This window comes from Carettochelys insculpta, chromosome 21, assembly GCF_033958435.1.
Source record: "Carettochelys insculpta isolate YL-2023 chromosome 21, ASM3395843v1, whole genome shotgun sequence".
NCBI lineage: Eukaryota > Metazoa > Chordata > Testudines > Carettochelyidae > Carettochelys > Carettochelys insculpta.
The window spans coordinates 2,262,672-2,275,143 of record NC_134157.1 but is presented as its reverse complement, the minus strand read 5'-3'; the positions used below and the strand labels follow the sequence as shown (position 1 = coordinate 2,275,143).

Below are 12,472 nucleotides of genomic sequence, written 5' to 3'. Positions count from 1 at the left end.
GCAGGGAGGAGCAGCTGGAGGCTGGGGCAACCCGTGAAGTCCCAGGCCCCACCCAAGAAGCACACAGCCACAGATCCCTCCCTCCCAAGAGGAGTTGCTGGTCAGGGAGCACAGCCTCCAGCCCCCTGGGAAGAGCTGCCACTGTAGCAGCATCACCCTCACCCACATGGGTTGCCCTGGTAACCCCGCAACCTCCCAGCCTCCTGTTCTGAGACATCTGCACCCCCACCCCCTGCCCTGCTCACCCCTGAGCCCTCACTCTGGCCTTCATTTGTCTTCATGTTTGAAACATACCATCATTGACTAAACGCCTGTCCATTTTTCATTTATTTTCCAAAAATTCCTTCCGTTGAAGAGCTGAGCAATGCCGGCTACATCTGCTAGTAACACACTCGAGCTCTTCACCGGGCTATGGTGAGTAAGAATGAAAACCACTCACCCAGACAGCAGGTTGGGGGCGAGGTAGAGTCTCTGGAGCAGCGGGGGGTGAGCAGATGCAGGGGATAGAGTCCTGCCTCAGGCAGTGAGGGAAAGAGCGACCAAGGGTGAGGAGCACAAGGTAGCCACCCACACGGGCAGGGAGGAAGGCGGCCAAGGACCTATGAAGCATTTTCATAGAATCACAGAGCTGGAAGGGACCTCAGGAGGTCGAGTCCAGCCCCCTGCCCCAAGCAGAATCAACCCCATCTAAGTCATCCCAGCCATGACTATGTCAAGCTAGGACTTAAAACCTCTAGGGATGGAGATTCCATCACCTCTCTGGGTAACACATTCCAGTGCTTCACCACTCTCCTGGGGAAGTAGTTTTTCCTAATATCCAACCTACTCCTCTCCCTCTAACTTCAGACCATTGCTCCTTGTTCTGCCATCTGTCACCACTGAGAACAGTTTCTCTCCATCCCTTTTAGAGCTCCCCTTCAGGAAGCTGAAGGCTGCTATTAAATCACCCCTCAGTCTTCTCTGCTGTAAACTAAATAAGCCCAAATCCCTCAGCCTCTCCTCATAGGTCTTGTGCTCCAGCCCCCTAATCATTTCCTTTGCCCTCTACTGAACCTGCTCCAGCAAATCCACATCCTTTTTATTCCAGGAGGCCCAAAATTTGACACAATATTCCAGATGTGGCCTCACCAGTACCGAATAGAGGGGAACAACCACTTCTCTAGATCTCCTTGCAATGCTCCTCCTAATGCACCCTAATATTCTGTTGGCCTTCTTGGCTACAAGAGCACACTGTTTATTCACATCCAGCCTTTCATCCACTATAATCCTTTGGTCTCTTTCCACTGTACTACAGCTTAGCCAGTTGCTCCCCAGCCTATAACAGTGCTTGGGATTCTTCCATCCCAGGTGCAGGACTCTGCACTTCTCCTTGCTGAACCTTATCAGACATTGTTTGGCCCAATCCTCCAACTTATCCAGGTCACTCTGGATTCTCTCTCTACCCTCCAAGGTATCTACCTCTCCCCCTAGCTTTGTGTCATCCACAAATTTGCTGAGGGTGCAAGCCAGTCCCTCATCCAGGTCATTAATAAAGATGTTGAACAACACCAGCCCCAGAACTGAGCCTTGGGGCACCCCCCTTGAAACCGACCACCACCCACACATTGAGCCATTGACCACTACCCGCTGGGCCCGACCATCAAGCCAGCTTTCTATCCGTCTTACAGCCCACGGATCCGATCCATTCGTCCTCAGCTTATGGGAAGAATGTTGTGGGAGATATCAAAAGGAGATGCTTGTTTATAAAATACCGTTTCAGTGAAAATGGAGCTACTGATTCCTGCGCAGGCAGGACTGGAAGAGCCACACCAGTACCCAGAGGTGATGTGCCGGGTTTGGAGCAGCTGCGTGCAGCCCCTCACTTCTGCCAGGAGGAATCAGGCTGAGCACAGCTGAAGGAAATGCACCAGCAGTGAGAGATCCCACTGAGCCCCACCAGGTGGTACCCGGAGTAGGGAAGTGAGACTGATGGAGCAGCACAGCTCTGCCAAGTGAGTCTGCAAAGCTCCCTCGCTTCCCTCAGGCTCACAGCCATACTTACCTGCTAAGCAGTGTCTGGCTAGCCTGCCTGAAACTCCGGAAGTCAGATGGGGCAATGGGGGGTGAGGTGGGGCAATGGGACCCAGGGAGGTAGCAGAGGCCAGGGCATAGGAGAGGTGGTGGAGAAGGCAGCAGGGTCCAGAAGCGACGGTGGAGATCCCAGGCAGGCGGAAGCACTGTGGGATTGTGGGGAAGGCAGTGGGAGGGCTGGGGGTGATTTGGTGGTGGGTGGGGGTGGGAGGAGACAGTGGGGAGCAGAGGAGTTAAGGGGCTGGAGGAGGCAATGGGGCCAGGGCACCCAAACACAAGTTTGCCCAGGGCCACCATTCTCCCTAAGGCACAGTGTGCCGTGCTCAAGGGGGAGCCAAGTTTAGTCACAAGGGGGTTGCTGTTGAATGCCTTGGCAGGTGCCTCGGATTGCCACCCTGGGGTGAAAGTAACTTAAGTTTCTTATGGGTACTGTGATATTCCTCCTTTTGCGGGGTGGGGGAAGGACTCAGGACAGCGTGTGGGAATGTGGAGGTATAGGAATCAGGGCAGGAGCTTAGAGGAGAGGGCTCAGGGCAGGGGGCTGTGGGGGCAGGAGGGCATGGGTGGTGTTCAGGAATCAGAGCCAGGGGCTGGAGGTGTGCAGGGATGCAGGAGTTGGGGAGGATGGGTTCTGGGGTGAGGGCAGGATGAGGGTGAAGTGAGAACATGATGCTATTGACAACATCCCTGTGTGTGCCTCTCTAACTCATCTCTCAGTCTGTTGAAGGGGTGGGGAGTGTGCAGTTGTCTTGTGGCTGGGGCTGTGGCATGGCAGCTGTGCTGTGGCAGGCTGGGGCTGTAGTGGGGCAGGCTGTGGTGTGGCGGGCTGGGTCTGGGGTGGGGCAGGCTGCAGCATGGCAGACTGTGGCAGGGCGGGCTAGGGCCGTGGCAGGATGGACTGTGGTGTGGTGGGCTGTGGTGGGGGGGGCTGGGGCCGTGGTGGGGGGGGCTGTGGCGGGGGGGCTGGGGCTGTGGCAGGCTGTGTCAGAGCAGGCTGTGGTGGGTTGTGGCTGCAGTGGGCTGTGGCGGGGCGGGGCGGGCTGGGGCTGTGCTGGGCTGGGGCCATGCCGGGCTGTGGCAGGGCAGGGCGGGCTGGGGCCGTGGCAGGATGGACTGTGGTGTGGTGGGGGGGGGGCTGGGGCCGTGGCAGGATGGACTGTGGCGGGAGGGGCTGTGGCGGGGGGGCTGGGGCTGTGGCAGGCTGTGTCAGAGCAGGCTGTGGTGGGCTGTGGCTGGGCGGGGCGGGCTGGGGCTGTGCTGGGCTGGGGCCATGCCGGGCTGTGGCAGGGCAGGGCGGGCTGGGGGTGTGGCAGGATGGACTGTGGTGTGGTGGGCTGTGGTGGGGGTGGGCTGGGGCCGTGGCAGGATGGGCTGTGGTGTGGTGGGCTGTGGTGGGGGTGGGCTGGGGCCGTGGCAGGATGGGCTGTGGTGTGGTGGGGGTGGGCTGGGGCCGTGGCAGGATGGGCTGTGGTGTGGTGGGCTGTGGTGGGGGTGGGCTGGGGCCGTGGCAGGATGGGCTGTGGTGTGGTGGGCTGTGGTGGGGGTGGGCTGGGGCCGTGGCAGGATGGGCTGTGGTGTGGTGGGCTGTGGTGGGGGGGGGCTGGGGCCGTGGCAGGATGGGCTGTGGTGTGGTGGGCTGTGGCGGGGGGGCTGGGGCTGTGGCAGGCTGTGTCAGAGCAGGCTGTGGTGGGCTGTGGCTGCAGTGGGCTGTGGCGGGGCGGGGCGGGCTGGGGCTGTGCTGGGCTGGGGCCATGCCGGGCTGTGGCAGGGCAGGGCGGGCTGGGGCCGTGCCGTGCCGGGCCGCGGCGGGTGGGCAGGGCCGGGCCGGGCTGGGCGTGCCTTGTGTGGCAGCCATGGGTTTCGTGCTCGATGGGGGGTAGCTGGAGCTGCACCAGCCACATGAACCCCACTCCCTGCAATTCGCCCTTCCCTGGGCCATGCTGGCGCTGCAGGGATGCAGCAGTCCCAGTCCCCGTTCGCTCGGGCAGGGCGCTTGGCCCGCCCCCGCCCCCGCCCCAAGGGCAGGGCTGGGCTACGAGCCTCGACAAACGCTATGGCAGCGCCTGGGTGGAAATGACACACACACGCACGTGATCCGAGACGTCACGTGACCCCCATCTGGTCGTGTGACCTCCATCGGTCACGTGAGCGCCTTTCTTGGGGGTGTGCGACTTCACCGTCGGCGCCGCTTGCGGGGCCGCGCGGGGGCTTGGAGCCCGGCGGTGGTTACCATGGGAACCCGGCCCAGCGCCGGCCCGCTGCCGCCGCCGCTGCTGCTGCTGCTCCTGGCGCTGCCGCTGGTGCGGGGCCTGGGGTCCCGCGGGCAGGGAGGGGAGCCGCGGCCCGCACGGGGTAGGTGTGCCGGGGGCTCGGGGCTGTGATGTTTCCCCGGCGGGCGGTGAAGCACTGCAGTGCGTTACCCAGACAGGTGGTGGAATCTCCGTCCCTGCAGGGTTTTGAGTCCGGGCTGGACAAGGTCCTGGCTGGGATGATTTAGTGGGGGTGGATCCTGCTTGAAGCAGGGGGCTGGACTTGACCTCCTGAGGTCCCCTCCAGCCCTCGGGTTCAGTGATTCCATGATCTGTCCCATTGCGAGTGAGCCGCCTGCCCTGCGTCTTCCCCTCCCCTGTCCCTGGGCCCTGTCTGCGTCCCACCGGCCTGGCCTCCACTGGGCCCCCCGGCGAATGCTGTGAGCCTAACCTGCTGGGCACCCCGCAGGTCGGCAGCCACTGGGGCCGCTTTACACGGAGCACTATTTTGAGCAGATCTTGGATCACTTCAACTTTGACTCGTACGGCAACAAGACCTTCCTGCAGCGGTACCTCACAGCCGGTAGGTGCCTTACGGGCTTGGGCAGAGCTGGGTCAGCCGCAAGTGTGTTGTTATGAACTGATCTGCTGGGAGCCTGCAGTGCCTGAGTTGGGTGCAGCTCATCTGTTGGTGGTTTTTGGAACTGTGGTGAAACTTTCACAGACACTTGGATGTCCTGTTATTTGTCTGGAATGAGGCATGAAGTATCCCTCTGGTGAGAACACAAGGGCTGGTGGTTGGTTCTGCTACAAGAGCACAGTAAGTTAAAGAAGGAAGAATTCTACTAGTTCGGGGTGGGGAGCCCAGGGGCTGTGGTCAAGTTCTGGGCCACAGCTTGCCTGGATCCAGACCCCAATGCTCTGGGCTCCTCTCCCTGGCATAGGGCTCATGGTGGGGTGGGGATCCCTGAGCCTTGCAGGCCAGATCAAGCAAGCCAGGGTTGCCTCCAGCCCATGGGCTCTTCCAGGGCCTGTGGTGGGGCAGGAGGCAGGGCTGCAGCCATGCACTGCTGTCACTTCTCATTCCCCTTCCTTGGCTGGGGGAAGGGCAGCTTAGTGCTGCCTGTCAAGAGGCTTCCCCACCACTCTGACTGGCTGGCATTCCAGCCAGTCAGAGCAGTGTGGGGAGACAGGGTGCCAGGCTGCAGCAGGAGAAAAAAGCTTCCTGAAGGGGCTTTTCTCCTACCAGCCCTCTTCGCCCAGCCCATTCCTGCCCCCTCCTCCTGACCAGGCTCCCCACCCTGCTCCTGCATTGCCCTCCCATCCAGATCTTTCCAAACTCAGCTTGTTCCTGCACTCACATCCCACTCAGACCTCCCCCCTCAGCCAGTTTCTGCCACCTTCTCTGCCACCCAGACCCCACCTCCAGCCTGCTCCTGCACCCTCCCTCCTGCCCAGACCCCACACCTGCTCCTCAGCAGCCCCCTCCTGCACACTGAACCCTCCTGTTTTTGGTCCCACCTCAGATGAGTTAACCTGGTCTGGGGGAAACCCTGAACCTCAATTCCTCTTTTCCCGCCCCCTTGCCTGGAGAACTGGAGCCTGTGGGGAGTGAGGTGTCTCCATTAGGGGCCGCATCAGTGAGTTTTGTGGGTTTTTTGCTTCTCACTTGTCTGTGTCTCTCGATGGATTTTTCTATGGGTCAGTGGCTCCTGATCCAAAATAAGGTTCCATCCCCATCTGTACTGTTTCATCCTGAGTCCCAGTTTCAAAGATCTCCAGTGATGTGGTTTTTATTATTACTTGTCTTGGAAGATCATTCCACAGTCAAAGCGCATTACTATATTTTTTCTCGTTTATTTTTTAAACTGTGGAGCTCATTTTTTGCATCCCTCTGTGCCTCAAGGCTTATGTCCATCACATACCTGTAGACAGGCTACTGTAGCATTAATCAAGCAATGCAGATTTAGCTCTTTTAATCTTTCTTCTGGGATCAATTTGAATTTCCTAATCATGTTTCTTGGTTCTCTCATTCCTCCAGGCTGTCATTTGTTGTGTTGTTAATGAGCTGTGCAGAGCTTAATGGCACTATCCAAGATGTGGCCACCCCATAGCCATGGAGTGACCAGCTAAGTGAGGCTGGAACTAGCCTTTGTTGCTTTCCTGTTGTATTATTTTGATAACTTCTGTGCATTTAATACTTTGAACACAGCAGAGAAAACAAATGATTAATCAGTAGTTAAACATGTCCTGGAAATCACGAGACTCAAAGTCTGCATTGCTGAGGGGTTTACATTTTAGAGGTGTTCGGGTGGGAGGGAAGGGAGTACTTTGATATGTTCCAGAAAAAGCAAACATCAGTTTGGGATTTGTTAACATGAATACTGTAAGCAAAACACTAGAAATAATTCTTCTGCTCTGCACTGCTTAGGCCTCAACTGGAGTATTGTGTCCAGTTTTGGGTGCCACATTTTAGGAAAGATGTGCAGAAGGTACAAAATAGAACAACAAAAATGGCTAATGGACTGGAAAACATGATCTGGGAGAGAAGATTGAAAAAAGTGGCTTTGTTTAGCCTGGAAAAGAGAAGACACAACGGTTCTCAAGTACCTAAAATGTTGTTACAAGGAGGAGGGGGAAAACCTATTCTCCTTCATGTCCTTTTTTGCTGAACAAGAAACAATGGGCTTAAACTGCAGCAAGGGAGGTTTAGGTTGGACATTGGGAAACACCTCCTAACTGTCAGGGTAGTTAAACACTAGAATAAATTGCCTAGGGAGGCTGTGTAATCTTCATCTCTGGAGATATTTAACATCAGGTCAGACAAACATCTGTCAGATGATCTAGATGGTGCTTCATCCTGCCATGAGGGCAGGGGACTGGACTTGATGACTTCTTGAGGTCCCTTCCAGTGCTAGCATTCCATGATAAAAAGTCAGCCAAACTGTGCTCAGTTTCCCCGTATGTAAATCCCTTATCATACCCCTGGAGTTCTACTGTATTTTATGCTAACTATAATTGACAGCAGAATCTGGTCTTGGGTATTCAAACTGTTTCCTTGCAGTCAGTCTTAACCACCCAGGTCAGGTCAGAATGGGGAAGATTCATCAAGAAACTGTTTTGCAAGCAGTTGAGAGCTTTAACGTTTTGAACTGTGCTGGTTAGTGAAAAAAGCCAGCAAATTTGTCTCTGATAATCAATGGTGTATGTTGTGATTCAGCTAGAGGTGAGCCATCTTTTGGGACCCCTTCAGAGAAAGATATGTTTCAAATACTGAATGACCAAATAAATGTAAAGATGTTATTAGTCACAGGAAACGTTGCTTTGAATTTTAATTCAAAACAAGTTTTGCTGGGAGGGGGAATCTTTTTAGAGGAGAGGGAATAAACCTTTGTTAGGAAGAAGTAGAAAGTGTGTTGAGATTCAGGGATTTTTTGGGTGAGGGCTACAGTCAATCAACTGAGCCCATTTTAGAATCTGCTTGGGGGCAGGGGTGGTTTGAAGAGTTGAGACCACTCATAGCTCTATGATGAAATGTCTTCTGTAACAGTTTTGTATCCTCGTCCAGTTTATTGAATGGTTGGCTGTTTAAATCACTGAATGAGATGCTGTAACAGAATTGTTATGCTTGTTTGAGCCTAGTGTCAGGCTAAAATCTGCAAACTGAAACTAAATGTTTCTAAAAGAAATGAAACATCAGCCTTGCAGTTCTGTTGATTTGCAAAATATCTGGGGTGGGGGTGGGATTGTGTATGTCTCCCCCACGCATGGACATTTTTGTGTGTGCGCATTGTGGGCCTTGTGGGATGGGCATTAAGGATTTGAAACTACTGAAGATAACTGGCCAAATAAGTTCTGTCAGCAAGTAAGTCAGCTGACTCATGAAATTGCTGGGAGTTGTCCAAAGTTTCGGTCTGAAAATGCACAACATGTAAAAAAATCCCCCACGCTTGGGTTGGCTGTGAGACCAAATCATTCTGGTTCTTCAGAGAATTGCTAGTCATTTTTGATGATCTTTTTCATATGGCATATTTGATTGTAGTGCCACTTAGTGGGAAATTGCCTCTTCAGTATTTCCCTGCTGACTATCCACATATGTCAGGGAAACAAAAGATGCACCTCTGCGAATGAATCCATGCCCCTGATTTGAATCTGTGATTTCACAACTGAATTATAAATATAGTTAAAAGTATTACTGTTGTAATTAGTGGTGTCTCCCAGGGATCTAAGTTCAACCAGTTAACCGATTAAATGGTGGGGGGCGGGCTGGAGAGCCCACTCGGGGCACTTCCAGGGCTGCTGCAGACAGGAGTACTCCGGCTAGGCTGGAGTGCCTCTGCCCATGGTGGGCCCCGTGTAGCTGGAGCAACCCCCTTCCTGCTCTGAATAGGGGGGCAGCTCCAATCCCTATGAGTTAACCATTAACATCCCTATTACAGCTCTCATTAAAATGCTGATTTATCACCCTTAGGTGCTCAGAACTGGGGTGGCACATGGCCCTAAAGCTGGAATGTTTGCATTCTTCAGTGAGTCATATCATTAGATTTCATCTTCGTCATACAGTCCTTGCTCCTCCAAAGCTCCCCATTAACTTAGCTGAGGGCCAGAGCCTTGTCATCTTTGATGGGCTTGGATTTTATTTTTTGTTTTGTTTTGGTGTTTTCTCTAATCTGCTTCTAATGACTGTCATATACAGCTAAATTCTGGAAGAATGGAGTTGGGCCCATCTTCTTTTACACTGGGAATGAAGGAGACGTTTGGGGATATGCTCAGAATTCTGGCTTCATCCTTGAGCTGGCAGAAGTGGAGAATGCGCTAGTGATTTTTGCTGAGCACGTGAGTACTTTGTTAACTTTTTCCCTGGTTTTATCTCCACCAGATATTGCCAGCAGCAGCTCCTTCCAGTCCCAGGTTAATTGGTTACCTATCGCTTACTCTGAAATGGCTGTGCACCTGCCAAAGACATGCTAAGGACTCTGCTTTACTGAACCATGTACTCTGCATTATTTATTATGCCCATCAGCCATACAGTATAAATAACAGTTAAATCAGCAAAACCTAGGTTGTATTATGCTTTATATATGATGTTTGGAGTGGCACTGCACATTCAATAAATTCACAACGTTCTCCAGCTATGTGGGGGTGTGGTACCTATTTGCATATAATTTGATAACCTTTCGGTCAAATTCTTCCCTGATTTACCACCCATGTAAGCTCTCTGTCCATTACAAAGGGGCTGTTGATGTAGGCCACCAAACAGCTGTAGGATGGGAATAACGTTCAGTAGGAGGGGAGTTATGATGCGGCAGGTCCCACATCACTATGCCGCCTCCTTTCTTTCAGAGGTATTATGGGAAATCTCTTCCATTTGGGAAACTGTCAATGCAGCGGAAAAATATCGGCTTGCTCACTGTGGAACAAGCCCTGGCTGACTATGCAGTGCTCATTACAGAGCTTAAAAAGCAGTATGGTGCCAGGAACTGCCCAGTCATTGCCTTTGGAGGCAGGTAAATGCTCTCCTGTCTCTCCAGGTATTTATCTTCTTTCTCTAGACTTGGGCGTGGACAGTAATTTTTGATGGGGGCGGCCATCCCATTGGTAAGTGGTCAAGGGCTGCACTCTTCCATGCTATTAATGGGGGAAGTGTGGCTGAGATGGAGGTTGAGTGCAGAAGGGAGCTTGGGGTGAGGGATCGGGGTGCAGGAGGGGTGTGGGATCTGAGACGGAGTTTGGTGAAGGAAAGGATTGTGACCTGGGGCAGGAGACTGGGGTGGAGGAGGGAGTGCAGGCTCTGAGAGGGAGTTGTAGGGTTTTGGGTTGTGACTGTGGGTTGGGATGCAATGGGAGGGGTTGTGTATGCAGAAGCTGGGGGGTGCAAAGGGTTTTAGCTACATGGAGTAAGGGGGCAGGAGGGAGGCAGAGTTGGGGCGACAGATGGGCAGGGGTACCAGAGACAGGGTCTGGCTGGGAGGCACTTACTTGGGCATTTCCCAGCCAGCAGCCCAGATGGTTCCTCAGCCAGGGTTCCCTGCCTTCCAAGCCCCTGCACTGTCTGGAGGGGCCATGTGTGGCTGCCTCTGAATGCTACGAGCCCAGAGAATGGTAAGGGTACTTTGTACCCTGTCTCCCCTGCAAAATTTTGCTGGGGACAGGGGCAGCACACAAAGCCTCTCCCCTCTTACCCCCTGACTGGTAGCGTTCAGAGAGCTGCTCCTGAGCATAGAGCAGAGGCAGGGCTGGCAGGGAGCCTGACGGAGGTGCCTGCGGGCCAGATCTGGCTGCTTGTTGAGCTGGATCCAGCCTGCAGGCTGTATTTTATCCATCCCATTTCTGTGCTTTTCCCTAACTGAGGTGATTCTATTCTTATTGGCTTCCCCTTCCAGCAGAAATGCACCCTTCCCAGGTTTCCTTGCTTTCTCACTTGAGTTTTTTTTTTTGCACTGTAGCATGCTGGGCATTTGGACGTCCTAGGTATAACTCTGGAATGCCCCTCCTTCCTAGCTGCTGCTGTTAATTTCCTGACACTGATTCCTGCTATGTGCTGCTTATTTAAAATGTGTGCTGTCTGGGTGAGGGCCACCTACCGGCTGTCAGTCCCATGCTAGGACAGAAGGTCTAAAATAGGAGACGTTGTTGAGCAGGCAGTTTCTAATCTCTCCTGACAAGGCAGTTGGAAAGGAACTTTCATCTCCTCATCTTATTCAGCCAGTCAGTGTTGGTCAGTGCTTGATGGATCAGGTAAGGCATCTCGGGTATTCAGGGCTGCAACTCCAAAGGGCAGGCAGGCAGTCCTGTGTCCCAGGCACTTTAGATAACATGAAGTGGAGGTCACTGTGCAGTGTCAGTGTATGAGTTAGTATTGGTCCTGTGTCTGTCCCTGGGCTATCAGTGCTGGACCCCAAGAACTTCAGGAGATAAGGTTGTTCAATGTACAACTGCAATAAAACGCTTTCTAGTGGAACGTAGGAAACATAATTCAGTAAAGAGCTTCTGACCAGAACGTTTCCAGGTCGCACTCAGCCTGGGCTGATGGAAACTAGAAGGCTGTTAATAGCGTATAGCACTTCAGTGATGTGTGAAGGGACCCAGCTGTTGCAGGAGCTGGTAGGCCCAAGAGTGAGGCCAGGGACTGACGCATTCTGGAGACTGAATTCCCATGACTGAAATCTCGATGAAGGACTTCAGCTGGGCCCCATAGGGTGGGGGCAATGACCTAACAAGTTTACTTTGGATCACAACTGCCAAATATAATAACCCTCTTCTCCCTCTTCCCCCAGTTACGGAGGAATGTTGAGTGCTTACATGAGAATCAAATACCCGAACGTTGTGGCTGGAGCACTAGCTGCGAGTGCTCCTGTCTTGTCTGTGGCTGGGATTGGAGACCCCAACCAGTTCTTCCAAGCTGTCACTGCAGTAAGTGGAAGCTTCGTTGGAGGACCAATGGCTGGCTTACCTCTAAGGCTATGTCTATACTACAGCATATATTTGAATCTAAGGCACTCAGCTTGATTTTGAATTGCGACTGTTCACGCATCAAGTACCATTATTTCGAATTTAGGGGCACTACGGCTGATATTCTTACTCCGACAACCCGAGTGGAATTAACAGTAAATTCAGATGTAAGAATTGGGATTAATGGTAGTGTGGAAACAGCTTCTGTTTAAACTGGTTTTACTGGCCACCAGAGGAGTCCCACATGTATCCTGTAAGGCCCCCCACAGTTGTCTGTTTTGGTCAGTTGCTCTTCTGATGCTCTCCAGGGCTGTGTCTACACGAGCCCCTTCCTTTCGAAAGGGGCATGTTAATGAGCAGGTTCGAAAGATGCTAATGAGGCACTGCAATGAATATGCAGCGCCTCATTAAGCATAATGGCGGCTGCGGTGATTCGAAAGTGCGGCTTTTGGAATTACGCACCGCCTGGGGAGACGAGACCTTCCGAAAAACTCCCCCAGTTTTCAAAAGCCCTTCTTCCTAACACCAGATAGGAAGAAGGACTTTCGAAAACTGGGAGGTCCTTTCGGAAGGTCCCATCTCCATGGATGGCACGCAATTCCAAAAGCCGCACTTTCGAATCGCTGCAGCCGCCATTATGCTTAATGAGGCGCTGCATATTCATTGCAGCGCCTCATTAACATCTTTCAAACCCGCTCATT

The 12,472-nt window shown here is 53.2% G+C and overlaps 1 protein-coding gene across 1 annotated transcript in view; it reads left to right on the top strand.

The window, feature by feature from the left end:
• Positions 1 to 4,217: 4,217 nt before the first annotated feature.
• The window catches only part of DPP7 (dipeptidyl peptidase 7), a 32,080-nt gene continuing 23,825 nt past the window's right edge, over positions 4,218 to 12,472 (top strand). The window contains exons 1-5 of the mRNA XM_075015731.1: positions 4,218 to 4,422; positions 4,789 to 4,902; positions 9,016 to 9,155; positions 9,663 to 9,826; positions 11,597 to 11,732. Of these exons, the coding sequence (XP_074871832.1) occupies positions 4,302 to 4,422; positions 4,789 to 4,902; positions 9,016 to 9,155; positions 9,663 to 9,826; positions 11,597 to 11,732 (675 nt within the window). The 5' untranslated portion in view covers positions 4,218 to 4,301. The remainder of the gene's footprint in view (positions 4,423 to 4,788; positions 4,903 to 9,015; positions 9,156 to 9,662; positions 9,827 to 11,596; positions 11,733 to 12,472) is intronic.